Source organism: Eubalaena glacialis, chromosome 11, assembly GCF_028564815.1.
Source record: "Eubalaena glacialis isolate mEubGla1 chromosome 11, mEubGla1.1.hap2.+ XY, whole genome shotgun sequence".
In the NCBI taxonomy this organism is placed as follows: Eukaryota; Metazoa; Chordata; class Mammalia; order Artiodactyla; family Balaenidae; genus Eubalaena; species Eubalaena glacialis.
Window position 1 is genome coordinate 1,786,525 of NC_083726.1, and position 21,041 is coordinate 1,807,565.

General features: G+C 61.1%; 1 protein-coding gene across 2 annotated transcripts in view; it reads right to left on the minus strand.

Annotated features, from left to right (window-relative positions):
• Positions 1-21,041, minus strand: part of TAFA5 (TAFA chemokine like family member 5) — a 195,204-nt gene that overhangs the window by 20,152 nt on the left and 154,011 nt on the right. For both annotated transcript variants that reach the window (XM_061205502.1, XM_061205501.1), the window contains exon 3: positions 10,759-10,886. In XM_061205502.1, coding sequence (XP_061061485.1) covers positions 10,759-10,886 — 128 coding nt within the window. The remainder of the gene's footprint in view (positions 1-10,758; positions 10,887-21,041) is intronic.

The following is a 21,041-nucleotide window of genomic DNA, read 5'->3' on the forward strand; positions in this document are numbered from 1 at the left end:
TTTCAACAGCTTTGCCAGTAGTTCTGCCCAATTAGTTCATGAAACGTGGAATCAGCAAATAGTATCAATTCAAACAGCTCTGCTGGAAACCGGGGATGACTCTGAACTTTGCACATCCTTATCGAAGGCTCACGTTGACATGATGAGAACACACCGCATGCCTGCAGGACCACAGGGGTGCTCCTGGCCATGGCACAGAGCCGGGGGGAGGTGGCGGGCCCCGGACAGCCCTGGCCGGCATGGCGGGCTGGCTGAAATGGACAGCATGGTGGCAGCAATGTCTGCTCGCTCTAGAACGGCTGTCCGGATCAACAACAGTGTTCTCTGAGGGTTCCCCTGTGGGGACACATACCCCATCGAAGGTGGGGCCCCAGGCTTCCCTTAGGATTGCTGAGATCTGGGACTATTTGGAATACTTGGATCCCAGGCACCCCCATCGGGCTGAGCTGTAGGACTTGGGTACCTGGCCAGCATCCCCCTCACCCAGGTCCTGCAGAAAGCATTCTCTTCCATTTGGTCAGCAACTACTTGACCTCATGTGTTAAGTAATAGCCATCCTTGCAGCCCCCAAAGCGGCCCCTCCAGGGATTCTTAAGGTGTGCCTGCTGCCTCCTTCAGATCTGGAGGCCATGAGTGCTTCATCCCTGCATCCCAGCATCCCACATGGAGCCAAAAAGGATGGAGGGCAGGGAAGCAGGGGGGGAGCGGAGGGAAGGGGGAGCTGGCAATACTGATGTACTAATCATGTGACCCAGCTGCCCGTGCAGGGCCAAGGGGAAGGCCACCCCTAGGTATGGAAAAGCAGGTCAGAACTCAGCTGACCCTGACCCTGACCCTGACCTGGTCCTCTTGGCAGGCTGCCTGTCACCTCTGTGGTGTCAGGAACACCCGACCCCCATCGTGGTGGCCTGTCCAGTGCCCACTGGCTTTCTCCACTGGACCCCTTTCCTCCTGTTTCAACCCTTGCCATTTAAAATGATTCAAAGAACAACTGCTTTAAGGAAAATCGAGACTCATGCAGCACAATTACTGTAAACAGCTATCCTCATGTCAGGCCTCCTATAATGAAACTGGCCAAAAGTGCCAATGGAAATATTGTGGGTTTGGTCAAACCCGTTTTTTGTTTCCAGGCTCACTTCTGCCGAGAAAATGAAGAATGTCAGTGCTCGCGATGTGTTGGTGCCAGGCCGGCCATCTACGTCTGTGTTTACACACAGAACCTATTACAATGTCCAGCTATTATCGCCGTGATGAATAGCAGTGATTCAAAAGAACACGACGTGGATTGCAGACAGGGATCAGAGTCATGACGGGGTGTTTTTCATTGTGTGTGAGGAAGAAAGAATCGGTGAGTGGCAGGTACCGAGTTTCTCCTGGAGGAGGACCCACCATCCGCTGATTCCTCCACACGTTAATCCTAGAACCTCCTGCACAAAAGCCTCTCGCCCTTGGGAGGACGTCGTGGACACAGAGCATCCAGATCCCTCCCGGGTGGTCCTTGGAAGACAGACGGAGGGGCTGGCTTGGGTTGGGGTCCACCCATCTCAGCCCCCTTCAGCGGTGAGAGGGGGTGGTCCTCCCATCCACAGTGCTCCTTCCAGGCTTTTCCTCTCCCCAGCCCTCCTGCTGAGCTCATCCCTGGGCTCCAGGGCCCTGCTCTCTGCCCCCAGTTCAGGCTCCGAGCACCGTGCAGGCTCCAGCAAAACCCGCCATAAACACCATCCGATCAAATTCCAGAAGACAGACGGCAGCCTCCAAGCTCTGCCTGGGGGGCGACTCAGCCCCAGACCTCACAGTTCGGCCAGCTCCTCCTCTGTCCCTCTCCTCCCCTCAAGGGGCAGACGTGGCCTCGAGCCAGATACCCAGCGCAGAGCCGGCACCCAGAACCAGGAGGGACCACGTAAGTCAAGGACTCTCCCTGGAGAGAAGGACTGGGCTGAGCCCCTGTTGCTCCCCGCCGGGCGGAGAGCTTAGCAGATGACAGGAGGCTGTGGCCTCGCCCTGGGCCATTCCTGCAGCCTCCTGCCAGGGTCCCACTGGGCGTCATCTGTCGGAGGGGAAAGGCCTGGGCAGGGGCTGGAAGCACGGACCCCGTGGACCCTCTCAGGGCGGGAGATCCCAGCAGGTCCTCAGGACTGTCCATCTCCTCTTCCCAAAGGAAACAGGAAAGACCGGCCAGAAGGCAGCCGACCGTGGCCTCTGATCACTAGGGCCGCACACCACCTCATCCCGGCTCAGAATCAGTTTTCTTTTGTTGGTTTTCAGAGCAAGAAGTGGTAAGGGTCTATAATAAACCCTTCTGATTGCTGGGATGGCTCCTTCGTTTGGGAGCAGAGAGGAACCAAACACCCCCCAAATGTCCCCAAGGATCCCTGGCCTTCCCCCCACCCGGTGTCAGGATAGTCCTCTCTGTGGGAACTCACACCCGGCAGGGAGGCTGGGGACACCCGAAGCCCTGGGTCATGAAATGGACTGAGCGTGTGTTCCTCCACACTGGGGCCGGAGCCCACGGTTCCCGGGGCCCAGGGGAGGGCTGGCCGGAGCCAAAAGTGGACGGATGGCCAGATGGTGGAGGAGAGAAGGTATTCAGCTGTGACGGGAGTGAGGCCTGGAGGACGCCGGTCAGGGGGAGTGACAAACCGCACCAAAGGCTCCCCGAAGTCCTGGCCCTGGGGGAGGAGGCCCTGCCACCTTGGCCATGGAAGGAGCCACGTTCCCAGAGAGAGACAGAAGGACTCCCACGAGGGACAGCAAAGTGGGGGTGTGTCACCCCAGACACCGCAGAGCATCAGAAAGGCTGCAGGATCTCCTGGGTGACCGCAGGCTTCGGAGGGAGCCTGGCAGGGTCAGGGGGCACCCTGCGGAGCAGAGGGGAACCCAGAGCCGGCCGGGCCAAGCTCTGGGAGAAAGAGAAAGCATGGGCTCCCTGGTGAGGCTGGGAAGGGGGCAAAGGGTGCACAGTGGGCCCCGCCAGACCTAAGCCGCACCCTCCCTTCATCGGCCACACGGCACTGGCCACCCAGCAGCGGATCTCACCCACCAGGACACCTCTGAGCTCCCCTCCAGGACCACAGCCCCTACCCTCCCTGCTTGGGGACGCACACAAACTGCCTCCACACGGATGCTGGGGGCCCGCCACGTGGCCCCCCTTTGTCCTCAGCGGGTCCCTGGTCCTTCCGACCTGGGTGCGGCCCTGGCCTGCTGCGTGTGGGCCAGGAGGGGTCAGGCCGGGTGTCACCAGTCCTCGTGACCCCCGCCTCTCCTCACGCCCCTGCACCCGCCGTGTGCAGCCGTGTCCCCTCCCTGGTACTGCAGACACGTCAGGGTCCCTCTGTTCCTGCTGAGACCTCAGCATCTCACCTGCAGCCCTGCCCGGCCTCAGAGAGTGACCTGAACTCCAAGCCCAAGCCCATCCTGGTGCCTCGAGAGTCACTCAGAAGCCACTCAGGATGCACTCACACCTCGTACGGCCCCTGGGTCCCGCCTCACACACTGCTGGTGACGCCGCGGCCCCTGAACTCGTAAGGGCCGGCGCCTGGGGAGCTGGCCGTAGACAGGTCCTGACTTCTGGCTAGGTCAGCTCAGCAGTCAGCTCCCTAGGAAGTGGTACCGATGACCCACATGAGCTCTGAGAGGAAGGGTGTGTGTCCATCGCGCGAGTGGCCAGACGTCCCCGAGGGCAGCCGCAGTGCCCAACAGGTGACAGGGCGTCAGATCTTGATACACCCGCATGGCTGCATCAGACCCAAGGCTCCCAGACATTCCCTGTAGTATCCTGGGATGATTTCCCTTTTTGTTTTCCTGGGGAAGCTTCAGGGTATCCCACTGCCTGACTCCTCTGCATTTGGGGTTTACCCACAACTTTCGGGGAGCATCCATCAGGAGCCCCTCACTGCCCCTCCCTCGAGGAGCCCTCTGTGGAGCCCGTCCTGCCACGGGGGGCTGTGCCGGGGGCTGCACTGGGGGCCGCTCGGCTTCCCGGGCTCACTTCATCTTCATCCCTCTGGACCACCTCATGCACAGCCTCCTGAGGATGGGGCGCCCAGAGTGGGGGCAGGGCCACGGCTGCCTGACCCCGAGAGGACCGTCTCAGTTACTGATTTTAGACTGGTGGACCCCTACCCCCATGGACTGTTGGGCTGGCGTTGAATTCCAATGCATCCCAACTCTGGAAGGCCAGGGCTGCTGTTTTCTGGTTTGGAGCGCTTCAGCTGAGACGCCAGATACACTCTGATGTCTGAGCCTTTGTACGTGACCTATTTTTTCCCCTCTGAGTTTTTACAATGTTGTTTTCATCTCCAGTGGCCTGAAATTTCATGCTGATACGCCTCAGGATGGGTCTTTCTTCATTCATTTCTGGCCCGTGGTGAGTCCTTGCACACAGGAAACCCGGGCTTTGAGTCCTGGGAATTTCTTTAGAAAATATGTCTTTGATAATTCCTTCTTCATTGGTCTCTATTTTTGGATCTTATATTCTTTAGACCTCCTGAATCGATCTTCTAATCTGTTTTTTCTTTTCCTTTCCTACTTCCTACTTTTTAAAAAAATTCTGCTCCTGGCTTTTTGAGATTTCCTCAATTTTATGTCCCAAACATTTGCTGGAGTTTTAACAAATTCTGTTACACACACACATACTCATACAGGTATGTATTAAGTCTGTGAAGACATATACACACATCATGTATGTGTGCATGTGTGTAATTTCCAGAAGCGCTTTCTTGTCTTCTTACAGCTCTTGAAATAAGTCTTCCTTCAAGGAAGCTACTGCCGTGTGACAAGCAGCACCCGACTCTGGGTGGGAGCTGGGGGTGAAAGTGACCTTGGCCAGCGAGCCTGGCGGGCTCGCCGTGCATCTCCGCGTCTGTGCCACCTCCACTCTGCTGCCTCCGCTGTTCTGTTGCCTCTAAGCTCCTAACCCCTTTCCTTAGGTTTGTGTTTGTTTGTCATCTCTCTCCTCCCACCAGACGAGGATCTTGATGCTAGAAGCCCGGCGGGGGGATGGGGGGCTTCACAGAGGGGCCTCAGACCCCAGCTCACAGCCCCCAGGTTCTGCATCAGGCTTGGTTGGTAGGCTAGCGGGATACCCCCCCAAATTCTTGTCCACCCGAAACCTCAGAATATGACCTTCTTCGGAATTGGGTCTTTGAAGATGCAATTAGTTAAGGACCTTGAGATGAAATCATCCCTCATGTAGGGCGGGCCCTAAATGAGATGCTGGCATCTCTGTAAGAAGAAAGAGGGAAGTTCAGATGCCCAGGGAGGAAGCCGGAGGCCAAGCCTGGCGGGACGTGGCCACAGCCCAGGAGCCCCCAGGACGGCAGGCAAACCCCAGAGGATGGAAGAGGCAGGAAGGACCCTCCCCGAGGATGCAGAGGGAGCGTGGCCACATTGACCCCTTGATCTTGGACCTCTGGCCTCCACACTGCGAGGGGGTGACTTTTGTTGCTGGAAGTCACCCAGTGTGTGGTCACTTGTTACAGCAGCCGTGGGAAGCTCAGAGCCTAAGCTTCTCTGTAAAGAACCCCCCGTGTCCTGACTGCACCCTCTGGGAGTGAGTGGGTCTCACATCTCGGGACTTGGGTTTCTCTCCATCTCCGGGTTTTCAGGAAGTTCCCCCGACACTTGGCGTTGGCCTTATGGGGTCCAGAGTTGCGCAGGTGTTATTCCTCTCCGGCGTGAGCCTCTGGGGGCTCCAGGCTCCTGCGGGGCACACAGGGGGCCCCAGCCACAGTCCGGGTAGGGAGGACCTGGGAGCCCTCCTGCGGCCTTTCCACCGGCCCCGTGTCAGCTCCGCCTCCACTCCACACGCAGGGGGCCTGCGCCCCGACTCCTGAGTCCTGGGGTCTGAGCGTGACCCTGCTGCTGCCCTGGGGTGCAGCTCCCCGTGACCTGCCGAGTGCAGCTGCCTCTCCTGTTTGGCTTTGCTGTTGCCTCCTCTTCCGTTCACTCCCCGCACGTCCCCGCCACATCCAGGGGTTTCCAGGGGGCAGAAGTGGGAAGCGTGTATTCTGCTCTTTACAGCTGGAGCCTGGTACAAGCACCTGTGAAGTGCCCCCTGACTGCCCTTCGAGAACCTGAGCCCCAGCGTGAGGGGTCCAGTGCTCAGGGCCCCCGAGGCTCCTCCTTCTGCGTGTCCAGCCCTGGGTGGCTACCTGGCACAAGGACCCTGGCTGAAGCATGGGCGACGTCCTGGGCGAACTCCTTGGACAGAAGGCCCCGGCCAGTCTTTCTCAGGAATCTCGGTGGGAGGGGCTCACACCGGACACACGCGAGGCCCTCGGGTAGTACATTTTGAATCCGGGAATGCAGAGGCCTCCAGGTCGGACCTAGGACTGCTCCCTCCTGAAGCTCCAAGCTTCCTGGGTGGGGCGGCGCTGGGTCTGCGGGGGCAGCCTGGATGAGGCCGGCCATCCATGGGACGGTGAGGACGGACAACCAGAAGGGGCACTGCACCCTCCCCACCCCCTGCCCCGTACCGGGCTGGCTCTTCAATCCTGGACCAGCCACGTGGAGGATGGACGCTCAGCACGGATGAGCGACAGCAAGAGCCGCCTGGGCCTGGATGCCATGTGGGTCAGTGTGTGCAGTGCAAGCCGGCCTAAGTGCCGGGCTGCCCGGCCCCAGCACGGCCAGTTCACGACAAGATGAGGGAGGCAGGGGTGACAGCCGCAGGCCTCCAGGCTTCAGGCAGAGCTGGGCACTCCTCCATCCCTCCGGGGCCTAAGGGAGCCCCCCGGGTGCCCATCCACACCTCGCTGCTGCGCACTCCCAGGTCCAGGACACCTGGGCCTGGGCAGAATTTGGACTTCCAGGGGCAAAGGGGATCAGAGGCAGCTCCTGGGAAAGCGCTTTTGTTGTCATGAATTTCCATGACATCCAAGGTCCTGGAGTAGATTGTACAGACACCCCCCAGAATACCCCTCGCCCCCCACAGCGGTGTGTCCACGCAGCACAGAATTAAAACGTGGGACTTAACTGCTCATTTGAGAGACGGATTCAACCAGCTGGTTTGTTCTGGTCTAGGAGGTGCGCATTATGGCAGCTGCTGTGGAGCATCTTCGACACAGAAGCACTGCACCGCCTGTCCCGAGTGCCGCTGAGGCCCGGGCGCCGCCCCAGCTGCTCACATCTGGACAGAAGCCGAGGGTGGGCAGGACGGCGCTCCACTGGCGGGGGCCTCACGCCCACCTGGGGCCTGGCCTTTTCCTTCCCCTTCTGCCTGCCCAGTCAGCCCTGCTCTAAGGGGCCGCGAGGGGGCCAAGGAGGGGATGCTGGTTGCGACCTTGGGGAGGGCCCGTGATGTCTACCTGCTCAACTTGCCCGGTGCAGACCAACGTCACAGGCAGCCCTTGGAACAGGGATCGCGGGAGCCACAGACGCCAGGTCCCCCCCCCCGACCACCGCCCCGAGTACCTCCGGGATGCCGGGTGCCCAGCTCTTCACTGCAACCTGTCCTGGTACCCGCGTGACCTCACCTTGTGACCCTGTGTGCGCCTCACGAGGCGGCTTTCACCCTCAAGACACAGATGCGCCCGAATGTTTTTATTCTGTTTCTTCCTCCTTCTTTGAAATGCCGATCATGAGCCACTAAATTAATTTCACGACCCACTAATGGAGTGACGACCTGCACTTTGAAAAGAGGTGATCTAGGAAATGCAAACGTCAGCATGTGCCTGGGGTCTGGGTTCTGCTAATCAGTTAATCAATTTATCACATGGATGTACGGGAGCCCCGAATGAGGGAACGGGGCTGGCGGGACCACAAGGCCTGTGCTTGCCCTCAGGCAGCTTATGGTTTGCTGGGGACACAGAGAAGGGAGCAGACGCGGCCCACGCAGAGAAGGGGGTGGGGCGTGACCAGGCAGGGGCGGGGTGACAGCCACTTCCGGACGTGGCCCTGGCTGCAGGGGCGCTCGGCTGAGACCCTGGCATCTGGGATGAATTAGCAGTCACGTGGCCAAGCAATCCTGAGGTGTCTTACAGCCCCCCTCATGGAAAACCAATTTATGCCAAAATGTGAAAGCCCACAGTGCCAATCTGCCATCTGTAAGAGGCCCGAGATGCAATCGTGGAAGGGGATTACGTGCTCCAATTATAAGGTGTTTGGGTCAAGAGCTCAAGTAAGCTTTTAAGAAAGCTTTGAAAATAGGTCTCCGCAGGCCAGGGTCACCTCTGCAGACACTTGGGACGATGACAGAGCTCGCTGGTCCCCTAGGGTCATCTCAGCGGGATCTGCCAACCCAAGCACCCGGGGCCCACTTCCCCGGTGGGAATGTGGCCCTGCGGGCCAGCACATAGGCAGGAGGTCACTGTCACCGAACACGTCCGGCCGCTCAGCCCTGTCTCCGAGTGTGAGCGCCTCCCGCCGGGGGAGTGAAGGGGCCCTGAGCGGGTGCACCCCTCCCTGACCTGCCCCAGGTGTGGCGGGGCCTTCCTGCCTGGACTGTGGGCTTCTCCTGACGCACCTGTTCCAGAACCAGGCGCTCTCCAGGGCGGGCTGATCTCAGGATGCGCGCATCAGAGACTGTCTTCTCACCCGGAAGACGCGTGGGCCTTCTGCAGCGCCAAGGCCGCGTCTGAGTTGGGCAGACCCGGCAGATTCAAGCCCCACCTCCACGGCCCACTGACCCCCGGCCGTGGCCTCCCTCAGCCACCCCAGCTGCAGTTTTCACGGCTGGAAACCCGAGGTGATGGTTCTGAGCTCCGAGACCTGTGAGGCTGAAGGGAACGACTGTCCGCACCTTCTCAGCAAAGGTCTTAGAGCAACTTAAGGACCTGAGGCTGTGCCTGCAGGGAGAGGGAGCTAGGGCTGCCGAAGGGGCGCCTTTTGCACGTAGAGGCCCCCCAGAACCTCCAAGGGGCGGGGGCGCAAGGCACCGGGAGCTGGGAAGGGCTCGGGGGCTTGACGGGAGGAGACGCCCCAATTAACCGTGAGGAGACTGAGGTGTGCTGCCTGGGGCCCCACAGCCTGGAGGGCAGGCCTGACCCCACAGCCATGCATAGCCAGGCCCGCCACGGAGGGCGGGTGGCCCGGATTCCCCTCCAAGCCTCACCTCCTGTGGGTGTTCATTCAAAAGACCCCCGATGCAGCGCCTCCCGCACCAGGGCTGGCCCAGGCCCCCTGGGCATCCACACGCTGACCCCGGGCCCCACGGATCTGGGAACGGTGGCCCCGGGGGTCCAGGGGTCTGCTTGTCCCCCAGTCTCCACCTTTTGGGAAACCTGGGAAGGTCAGCTGCTTCCTAGACGGTCGGGGAGGCAGCGGCCCCACCTCAGAGGCCCTTCCGCTCCCGGAGCAGGGAGGCAGGTGGCAGGTAATGAGCTGGCACACCTGCACACCTGCCAGGTGTGAGGACAGGTCCCTCGCTTCCGTGCTGCACATGGATAAACAAGCACGGCCGACGCTCAGACAAGCGCACAGCTGCGGCTGCAACGACTGGAGACCTGGGGGCACGCGCTGCAGCCCAGCCCAACGCTCCTCGTGGGTGGCCCTGCTCGGGACGGGCCCCCAGGCCTGCGAGGGGAGGCTGCCGCCAAGGCCCCCCTGCCTGAACTCCCGCCAACACAAGAGGCCTCCGAGACATCTGATGGGCTGCCTGGGTGCAGCCGGGGGCCCGCGTCTCCGCTTGACAGCCCCGTCCCCAGAATGTGCCCCCAGAGGCCTGGCTTGTCCCCACTCGACCTCCCTGCCGGCGATGGGACCAGGGCATCTGTGTCTCATCTCGGAGCAGCTACACCTAATTGGCCTCTTAAGGACGTTGCTGAAACAGCCCATCTGACTTCTGCAGCGGAGGCTGCAAGGGCAGGAAGGGGTGGGTTTTCCTCTAGACTAATTCCTGAGGGGCCGTGGCCCCCGCCTCTCTGCCGTGGATGCCAGGGGAGAATTTCCAGATCCTTCCACGAGACCCCAGACCTCCCTGACATAACGTCCCCCAGCATCGAGGCGGGAATTTTGGCCAGGAGCCATAGCCCACCCCAGTCCTCAGCTGTCTACGTCAGCCTCACAAGGAAGAGCCCGGATGAGGGGTGATAATTGGCTGGTCGAGTCCAACACTGAGCGGGCCCAGCCCACGGAGCACCAGAGCCGTCCCCTGGCCCCGGCCGGGCAGCCCCGCTCCCCTGGACCACACCATCCCAGCCTGCACTTAATGAGTTTTCCTCTGGGAAAGGAATCTCAGAGAAAACAGCCCCAGAGCCACTTTGCCGCCCTCTGCCTCCCAGCCTGCGGGAGACCAGCCTGGGGAGCCCAGAGTCCACAACTGTCCATCTCGGTGGGATCCAGGAGGGACAGAGGCACCCTCGGGGCTCTCAGGGTCTCTGCTCCAAACAGCCACCATGCCTGCCTGGGGGGTAGGGGATGGCCTGGATGAGGCCCACGGCCCCTCCCCAATCCTTTTTCTTTAAAGGCCCTTCGTTCTGAAGCCCTTCTGTGGGTTCTAACCTTCCCTCCAGCCTGAAGCTGGGAGTACATCGCCCAGAAACAGGACAACTTCACCAGCAACCTCGTGTGGGCTGACCGGCCCGGAGGGGGTTCTGTCCAGCCTCTCGGGCCGCTGGGCACTCAGTGACCGTGTGATGGGTCTGAGCAGCCCGGGGACAGACTGATCCGGCCGCAGAGCAGGGAGGTTCTGGAGGAGGAGGGGCTGGCAGCCTGTCTGTCTGTCCTGTCATCGCTGGTGTGGGGTGTACCCCCACCCCAGTGTGCTCTGGTGCCTAAGGCTCCCGCACCCCCAGTACAGCCAGGGGGCCGCGTACGTACCGTGGTGGTCTTTATCCGCCCGCCGGGCTGCGTGCACGTCCAGCCTGACCGGTTGATCAACAAGTCACAGCCTTCCCCCTCCAGACAAGGGAGCATGTCACACCACTGCTTTGTTTTGATAATTCGTGCTGTGGAGAGAAGAGAGAGCTGTCAGTGCTGGCCTGGGGCATGAGCAGTACCTACGCAGCCCGCTTCCCGGCACCGGAATTCAGGGATGGGATGGTCCAGTGGGCAGCGCCTGGTGTCAATCAGGGTGGCCTGGCCAGACTGCTGCCCCCTCCCTGGCCTCGCAGTCAATCGCTCACTGCCCACCACCAGCTCTGCCACTGGCCACTCAGTAAGTAGTGACTGAGGGCGTTGGGGACAGTTTCAAGGACCTCCCTTCCCGGAGGCAACAATGTACTTCTCTCCTTTGTCTGGAATCCACGTGAGAGCCAGGAAAGACAGCGGTGGGCGGGGGGCAGGGGGGAGGTCTCCCGGTCAGGAGCCCCCTCAGATGCAGTGGGGACTGCCCGTCTGCAGGCCGGAATCCTGGGGCCTGGGTGGGTGCTGGGAGGGAGGTGGGCAGGGGGAGGGTGGGGACTCCTGGCAGATTGTACGGAGGCCACGGCCCTCCCGGGGCCTCATCCACAAAAGGGACCCCCCCCGAGGACGTCCCAGGGCTGGTGACATCAGGACTCGAGTCCTTGTCATTGTCAGGTGGGGTGGGGAAGGTAGACCCCGTGGCCGCTAAGCACTGATGACTCCAAACCCACGCTTCCAGGCAGAAGGGGGCTGCGTCTCTCTCTTCCTGGGAAACCCAACACCTTCCTGTGGCAGTGGCGGGAGGGCCTGGGAACCCCTCTGTGATGGAGACCCTGGAAGGAGGGACTTTGTGATGGAGAGAACACTGACTGTATGCATGGAACTGTTCAAGGAACCTGGGAACTACGGGTCGTTTTGAATTAGGACAGAGTGATGTGCGTCCTTTTTAAGGCAGGTTCGACTGCTTTGGTGGCTGCAGCGGCCCCCATGGCCCCACACTGCTCTTCCTGCATCTTGAAATTCTTAATAACTTTTAAAGGATCCCAGCATTTCCACTTTGCAGGGGGGCCGCCCATCACGCCACCAGTCCTGCAGGCAGTTGACTGTCCCTACAAAGGCGATAGGGGACCTGGGAGGGGCCTCACCCCATGGGGGCCTGGGCCTTGGGGCCCCTGCACGGGAGGGTGGCTCGGTGAGTCTTAACAAAGGGTGAACTGGGAGGTGGTCTGGAAAACAGACAAGGATGGCATCCCAGGCGACCTCTTGATGCCAATTCTGACAAGCAAGCAGGAACTGCCTGAGCACAGCAGGGAGTGCCCTGGGATCGATTGGTGGTGCCTGCCAAGGGCACAGCAGAGGGCCCTGTGGGTAGCGTGCTGCTCACCTGGACCCACACCAAGCATCTCTCTACCCACAGCCAGCTGGTCATCCTGAGACCGGCTCCTTTCTAGGCCGAGCTACAGACGGAACTGTGACCCCCCCGCCCCCTGCAGTCGCAGGATGAAGTCCTGACCCCAGAGTGGCTGGACTTGGAAACAGGGCCTTTACAGAAGTACCTGAGGTTACATGAGGTCATAAGGGTGGGGCCTCACCCCACAGCATTGGTGCCCTTATAGGAACTGACCTCAGAGAGCTCAGCCTCTCCCATGTGGGACACAGCGCAGGCGGCCGTCTGTGGGCCAGGAGGGGGTCCCCACCAGGGGCGAGTCAGCCGCACCTGCATCGCAGCCTCCTCGCCTCTGGACTTCGAGAAAATGAATTTCTGCTGTTCAAGACCTACAGCCTATGTTGCTTTGTGACCGCAGCCTGAGCTAAGATGGCCCAGGAGACCTCACAGCACGGAAATGCCCCGCATCCAACTGAAGTCAGAGTGAAAAAACACTCCAGCTGAGCGTCAGCGTGGTTCCCACGGAAGAGGAGACGCGGCTCTGCTCTCACGGCAGGCGTGGGGGACGGGGCGTCTCGCCGCCCAGAAACGTCTCTAGGCCATGGCAGGCCTGGCTCCAGCCGCACCTCGTGTTCCACATGGCCCTCCCAGGATCCGCGGGCCACAGGCGGCTGCATCCCCGGCACATCCTCTCGGGACTCTTCCTCATCCGCTCATCATCCCCACAGAAGCCCCCGCAGCAGCCCCGCCGTCCCTGGTGCACCATTTTGGTGACAGTAAATGACAACACAAAAAGCTCGTCGCACACCGACAAATGCAAACCGTAAACCCAGGAGGAAGCAACAGGATTGAAATACACACCCTGCCAATGCCCGGAAACGCTATGTGCATGGCTTAGAGACGGTCATGACGAATTAAAGAAAGAAGGGAGGGTTTCTCTGGGATCAACCAGGACAGACGGCATGGGAGGGGGCTCAAGAGTGGCTAAAAAAAAATGTGGATCTGTGCTCCTGTCTGTCTCCTGGGCCGCACCCAGGGAAATGCTGTCAGCGTACTGTGCCTGTCACCACGGAGGCAGGGGACCCAGACCCCAGCTGTGCCCAGGGAGCGGAGCCAAGAGCAGGAACGTGGCCTTCTCAGGTGACAGACCTGCCCTCAGCTGCAAGAGGGAAATGCAGCCCTGGAGGCAGGGAGGCCGAAGCGAGGCCCCACACAGAGAGACTGGAGCCATCCAGAAGGCCACTGGCCCAGACCAGCGGGGCAGGGCAGCATGGGCAACGTCAGAGGCCTGGTTCTGATACCCACGCTTCCCTGGCTAGTCTGCAGGACCAGACAACAGAGGAGGGATGGGTTCAGCAGAGGACCTCGAGCTGGCAGTGCTTCCCATGGGCTCCGTCCTCCCCGGGAAGCTTGGTGACCAAGGGGACAGAGAAGAAGCTGCAGGTGGAGTACCTGGCCCAGGGCTTGGCCAGTCCATGTGTAAAACACACATCCTTCATGGTCAGGTGAGGACAGAAGCCACTCTTGGCCGCTGACCGTAGGGCTGGAGACAGTAGACAGACACTGGCAGAGACCGAGCCAGCTCCAAGCATCCAAGGGGCTGGGACGCCCGCTGGTCTCCTGAGGCTCCTCCCCCCAGGCCGCAGCTCAGCTCGGCTCCAGGCCCTCGGTCGAGGACACGGGCCCCGTTCCCCTTCCCCAAAGCACAGGGGGGACTACTGTCACCAAGCCTTCATCCCCTCTGCTCTGTCCCACACGCAGTTCTAAGAGGCGGGGCGACGGCGGTGGGGGAACATGCAGCGCCCGTTCTCCTGGGGGGAGCCCCACAAACATAACGGGACAACATTTGAGGGTCAGTCAGGAAGAGGGAGGAAAGCTTGAGGGGCAGGGTCCCAAGTGCCTTCAACAGGGGGAGGGGCGTAGGTCCTGCCCCCGCTGCAGCCACAGAGTCTGGCCACACACGTTCACACACACGTACACACGCGTGCACGTGTGCACACGCACAGGAGGCAGAGGCCACACAAATGCCCACGTGCAGGCACACGCACACCACACCCGCACGTGTGAAGCAGCACACACGTGTACACCACGGACATACGCACAGACACGCGCACTCGTCCACAGGCACACTCACTGCCATACTTGTGGGACCACTTCATGGGCTGCCCTGGCACACAGCAGGCATGCGGGTGTGTCTGCAAAACAAACAGGCATACCTGTTGCCTGACCACCGTCCTGTCCCCACCTGGCGTGGTGGCCTGGGCGGGCGGGTGCCGGCCCTGCGGAGGGCACTGGCCAGCCAGGCTGATCACACAGCGCCTTTTGTTGGCCGCGGGAGCTCGGCTCACCCAGCCCTGGCCCACTTCCTGCTGGGGGCGGACGGAGGCGCAGGGCTGGGCCACCACGTCCCAGGGACAAAGGGGCCTTTCGTGCCCACACGTCACCACCTCCTCTCCTCTGGCCCCAGCGTCGTGGCAGCTCCCAGCGGGGGAGGGCGTCGCCCAGGGCTGGGGGTGCTGAGGCAGCAGAGGGATGGTGGCTGACGGCTGCGGACAGCGGTCCAGCCTGCATCTGTGTCACAACCACGGGGCCCTCGGCCCGTGCAGGCCAGGGGCGTGGATCTCCCGATGGCCACGCGCTCAGTGCCTGTCCCGGGCCTCGGGGCCCAACGTGGACCAGCTCTGCCAGCTCGAGCCTTCGAGAGGAAGCGGAAGCCCCGGGACCCGGCCCGGCCCACACGCCTCTCCCTCCACCTCGCACGTACACACACATCCCCTGTGTGCACGTGTGGACGTCGGCCTGCAGGGTCACCTGTCTCCCCAGCGGCCAGTGCTGGGGGCCTTGGGATGGAGAGGCTGGGTCTCTTCTCTCCGAATCCCCCTCTGCGAGGACACCTGGGTGATTCCAGGCCCGGAGAGGCTCATTCCCAGCTGCCACCTCCCCAGAAGGAAGCCGCCCCTGCAGCCCAGTTGCTCGTGAAGGACAGAACAGAAAGCCTCTCGGGACACAGAGAGCGCCGGGCCAACCTCTCAGGCAGGGAGGGGCCTGGCGGCTGGGAGGGGAGCAGGGCAGGGCCCAGGGCGTCCAGGGGGCTGAGAAGCGGGGGCCCCGGCTGAGGTGCAGGTCCTGGACACGACCGGACTGGTTCAGGTGGGTCTGGGTCAATCGGCTGAAGGGCCAATTTGCCAAAACTGTGGGGCAAACTGTGCCTGGAGTCGAAGACACATCCTGGCAGCTGCAGGGTGACAAGGGCCACAGAGGGGGCTGCGGGGACACAGCCAAGAGGAGACGGAGTGATGTGCATTCAAGGGACAGGACGGCTTTTCCCAAGTCCTGGGCGCTGCAGCCCACGAAGAACCCGAGGGAGGAGCCTCAGGACAGGTGCGCTCACCAGGGGTCCTAACGGGACATAGCTCATCTGCCTTGGGGCCCTGCCTGGGGGACCAGCTCCTTCCTCCTTAAGAGACAGAAGGAGCCCGGCCCCTGTGGTCCCCGCTCTGAAGATCAGCCACCTGGGATCAGAGGGACTGGGGCTAAATTCACTCAGATCTGACAGCCAGCGGAGAGAGGGGGCTTTGGTCGAGCTCATTTACACCCCAAAAAGCCAATGGTGCTTTACATACGCAATTTCTCAGGCGCCTGCAAAACATTCAGAGTTGGTCTCAAACAGCAGAGACCAGCAGCATCTTTCTTCGGAAGGCCCATGAGACAAAGCTTTTTTTCTTACCTGCTCACATTTCCTGAGCCCTTGCGCTCACCAGGCCCCGTGAGGGCCTCTAGCTGGCTTAGCCCTGGAGCTGCAGTGTCCACCCTCCAGGGCCAATGCTCTGGAATTTTCCATCTCGGGAAAAAGACGGCCCACGTGAGGCAGGAAAAACGCGGGAAGGGCCAGGACTGAAGGCAGAGCTGGCGGGCCTCAGAGTCCAGACTCGCCCTGTTCACAGGGGACACTTAGCGCTGTGGCTTCTCCCCAGTGCTCTCCTCGACTGGGCTAAGCACCCCTGTTTGATTCCTTTCAACCTCCCTGATCAGCGTCCCGAGGAGGTACAGAGGGTCTGAGTGGACCCCAGTTCAATCAGCTCACCAGCCACGGGAACCTCCTATGGCCAAGAGCCTGTGTGCCCAGCTGTTGATCCCGTGTGTGTGTTTGTGTATATGTGTGCGTGTGTGTGCACACACCTGTATGTTGTGTGCGCACGTGCACGCACAAGTATTTGTGTGTGGGTGTGTATGTCCCTGTGTGACGTCTGAAATTCTATACCAGTGACCGAGCTGCACGTATGTGGGAACGCTGCCGCCAGCAACACCCCTCTCCCCACCGTGATGCACATGATGCTGGGACCCCCTCTTTGTTTACCAGCACAAACAAGCTCCAAAGATGTGGAAGCTCAGAAACGCGCCCCCGCAAGATGCCCTCGCCCACCCCCAAACCTAAGGATTGGACGACCAGGACGACCTTGAAGCCATCCGGGGTCAGGTGGACAGCACGCCTCCTCAGACAGCAACTGCTCTCCAGCGCGCTGCTCGCTTGAGTCTGGACAGATGCGCGGGGATCGCGGAGACCATACCGCTCCGCTCAACGCCCGCACCCTTTGCTGCTCGTAAACAGCATGGTTCCCTTCGGAATAAACTGTTTCTTCATTTCCATTAACACATGAATCTGCTTACTTTACTCAACAGCTTGGAAAAATGAATCATCCAGAACAGAACCAGTGGGATTCCAGAAATCTCTGGCCACATTCTCAGATACAGTCATAAATGGACCTTGTCCGTCTGAGACGGGGAGGCCGCTGTCTCCGGCAGCATCTAACCCAGAAGTATCTGTCCCCAAAGTCCCCCGGATCTTGCTGGTGACAGAGGGGTGAGGCCACATCCACACCCATGAGGAAGCATATAGGTATTAATTACACACACACACGGGGGTCAAATGTAACGGATGTATCAAGGGTTCTGGAACAATCTACCGCATGAAGAGCTGACACAGGCCCTGAGGATGTAATCCAGATGCTACTGCTGCAGGGGACGTTTCGAGGACCCCAGGAGGGCCCTGGGCTCCCATCTCTGTGCTCCCCAGGACGGCACGTTGAGGCCCCTCCTGGGAGCAGTTACCAGCAGGGGCAGGAAGGCCCGTGGGGCTGGGAGGTCAGAAGGCACCCTGGGTAGCCCCCGAGCCATCCTCAGAGGACCTTCCCGGCAATAGCCACTCTCAGGCCGTCCCTCCCTGGCAGCCTGGCCCTGGAGACGGGAGGAATCAGAGGAGTAGCGCTCTGGAGGAGGGCACAGCGATGGTGGAAGGACAGGTGAGCCCACGGGAGGCCCCGCCCGGCCTGGGGAGGGCCAGCAGCTGTGTGGAGATGACCCGGCACACCTGGGCCTCCCTGGTGGGCTCTGGTCTCCCCCTGACCCCACCAGGGGATCGGTGGCCTTGGGCTTGGGAAAACGCAAACAACCAGAGCATCTGCTGGGACACCCCCATGATTCCGGGAGAAATCCATTTTGCCCTCACACACCCAGGGCAGCTTCTGCATTTTACCAACTCCCATTTGAAACGTCAATGCCCAAACACACCAGGTGAGCACACCGGGCGGGACGGAGCAGGCCAGGTGGCTCCTGGGGGCTCTGAAGCAAGCTGCTGGGCCAGGCCAGGTGGCTCCTGGGGGCTCTGAAGCAAGCTGCTGGGCCAGGCCAGGTGGCTCCTGGGGGCTCTGAAGCAAGCTGCTGGGCCAGGCCAGGTGGCTCCTGGGGGCTCTGAAGCAAGCTGCTGGGCCGCGCAGGCAGCTGCTGACCGTGGGGACTGGCTCGCTAGTGCTCACGGGGAGTCACATGCTCCTTCATCGATACACTGACTATTGGTTATTACTTATGAGGAATCAATTCGCCCGATCTTCACATCACACATGGGGACAAGGAAGCTCAGAGAGGTTAGGAGATTTCAACATTCACACAGCTGCCGGAAGGCGATGATGCGAGGGCTTGAGCCTGGTCAGCCTGACCAGGGTCCCCCATGCTCCCTGATTCCATGCGGCCGTGGGCAGGAACGGGTTCCCAGAGGCAGCAAGAGGACGAGCAGGCAGGGCCCAGCCGGCAGGAGAAACCAAGACTGGACCAGGGAGGGAGAGGAGGCCAGGGTGGCGTTCGGAGCTCCACCCCTTGGGGTCCGAGTCCCAGGGCTGCTCACAGCTGGGCCCTCAGGTCAGGCGCCTGCCCTCTCTGTGCCTCAGTTTTCTCACCTGTGGAAGGGATGAAGGCCGCTGTGTCGGGTCAGGGTAGGGGGCTGATGCAAGGACAGACCTGATGTAAGAGCCAGTCAGAACGGCCGCGGCTGAGGGAAAGCCCCCCGCCCCACCACTGTTCATTCTCTCAGCATCATTATGGGCTAGGACAGCGCAAGGGATGCTGCGGCGTGACATGCGCGTGTCCCCCAGCACCAGGCTGCTCTGCTGCAGGCGGGTGGCTGGCCCTGCAGTTGGTGTGGGGCAGAGGCCTTCCGTCCCAGCATCCTGAGCTCTGGAGGCCAGCAAGGGACAGCACAGCCCCACCGAGGACCAGTGCCAGGGCCACTGAGGGGACAGGGAGGTGACCCTCCCCTGGGGCAGCCCCACCCCCCAGACTCTGTTAAAGGGCCCTTGTGTAGCCGCCGCCTGCCCCGTCCTTCTCCACCTCCGGGTCCGCTAGGCCCTCCACGCTGCTCCACAGCTACACCCCCAGCTGCACGGGACCAACTCAGGCCCCTTCCTGTGGTCCACCACGCTGTCCCGAGACGGGCATCTCTGCTGTTTGCGCTTTCCAGCTTAGCTCTGCTATCAACACGCCTTTCCTCTTCTTTTGAATTATCTTCTCAGGACATATTTCCGGGAGAGGAATTACGGGGTCAGAGGGTCTGAGCGTCTCCACGGCCCTGGACGCGTCCCGCCAGGCTGCCCGCCAAATGGATCAGACCCTGACCACGGCCAATCATGTGTCCTCGGTCATCTTTCCCCGGGGGAGCTGGCACCAAGTCCCGTCCTGCAGGTGACTCTGTGACCATCAGTAGGAGGAGGGTCAGAGGGCAGCTTTCCGATGGCCTTGGGCCTGAATAACTCTCTCCCACAGACATTTATTCTGTGCACGTTAGGCCAGCGAGCCTGTGTTCTGAGAACTGCAGGTAGAAATGGCATTTCCCGTCCTCCCTGGAGAAGCTGCTCCGTCCCCGAGACGCCCCAGGCCGGGGTCACAGGGCTCTGGAGGAGGGGCGGTCTCGGCAGGGGTCACGGGAGACTCCAGGAGGCCTGGGTGGTGGCTTGTCCCAGCCCCTCTCTGTCCCCAGAAGCATCTGGGGGGTAGAGGATGGACGGGGTCCTGGGGCTCCCACTGTGCTGGACCCACAAGACCACCCAGCAGCATCCCAGCCCCGAGGGGCCTCCAGGCTGGCTCCAGAGGCCTGGCTGCCAGCTCTGGGCTGCTCTGGCCTGGGACCGGCTGGGTCTGTTGTCAGCAGCCCGAGGACAGGGAGCTGCTTCCCATTCTGACCCGCCTGGGGCTGTGCTCCGCCTACAGCCCCCTGCCACCCCCCACAAGGCTTTCTAACATATACACAGGTATACGTCTATACACGCGTATATTAGGAGCTTCTACGTGCTCACACATTTTGCTTGGTTCCCAATAATTAGAGTACGCTGCATGCACGTGTCTGCCCTACCTGCGATTTCAGGGTGGGCTGTGCTGACATTCATCAGTTTATAGGGTTAGCTTCATTCCCTCAACCTTCCCCCAGTGCCAGGCTGTGCCGATTCCTCTTGTAGGAACTGAGTACATAGAATTGCCTCCAATGGTCCCAAAATATGTTTCGGGTCTTTGCCATGCTGATTACAGCTGACAGCCAGGAAGGGGGGTCTGTGATGGCAGCAGGGCCTTGAATCACAGCAGCTCCCGGCTACCCACTTGTGTTCTGGGGGCCCCAGACGTCCCAGCTGAGAGCGTGGTGTGGATTCTCACAGCAGCCTCGGGCGGGCACAGGGCCGTGGGGAGAAGGAACACACAACCTGAAGGAACCTGAGACCCTGAAGTCACGGTAAGGAGCTGCCTGGGTAGAGGTGAGGGAGGGAGGGAGGGAGGGGCCTCCGTGCAGAGAAGCCCCCATGCAGGGCTGGCCCTGTGCACACACCTGCTCCACCTCCCAGCTCTGAGGCCCACTTGGTGGCAGGTGGACTTCAGCCCCAGGATGGAGGGACATAGGGTCCATCATCTGTGGACCCTGTTGGGGAGGTTTAGTGGGTTCAGTTGGAAAAGGTGTGAGGAGACGCAGGACTAACAGAGCGTCCTGGGCAGCCACATGTGGCCACTGACCCTACGTCCTTACTGGACAGCACTGGTCCAGGTGATGGTTTAAAAGCTTCCTGCGCTGCGGCGCACGGGTAGTGCACGGAAGGGGTCCACAAGGATGCTGGGGGGATGGAGCAGGTGGTCCTGGATACACAGCTGAACGTCGGGCCAGGAGAAGGGTGCCAGGGACGAAGAGCCCTCCCTATCCTGGCTTTCCGGAACCTTCTCTGACCCTGCCCGGCTTCTGCTCCTGGTCTGGGGTGGGTGGCTTGTCATCGCTACCACGGCCCTTGCTATTCCTGGGGTCACGGGGCCTGACACTCAGCACCGTGTGCGGGTCACGTACCTGTCCCCCCCTCACTGGTTTGGTCATCCCCCTCCCCCACCCCCACCCTCACTCAGGACGGGCAGGACAGTAAGGCCAAAATGCCAACAGGAAGAGCTGCATCAGTACAGGGTCCCGAGGACCCCATCCCATTCCATCCTCACCAGGCCAGAGCAGGAAGGAAGGTCCCAGCCAGCAGACTAGGGACGGACTCCGAAGGGCAGCCCCCCGCACCCCTGCACCGCC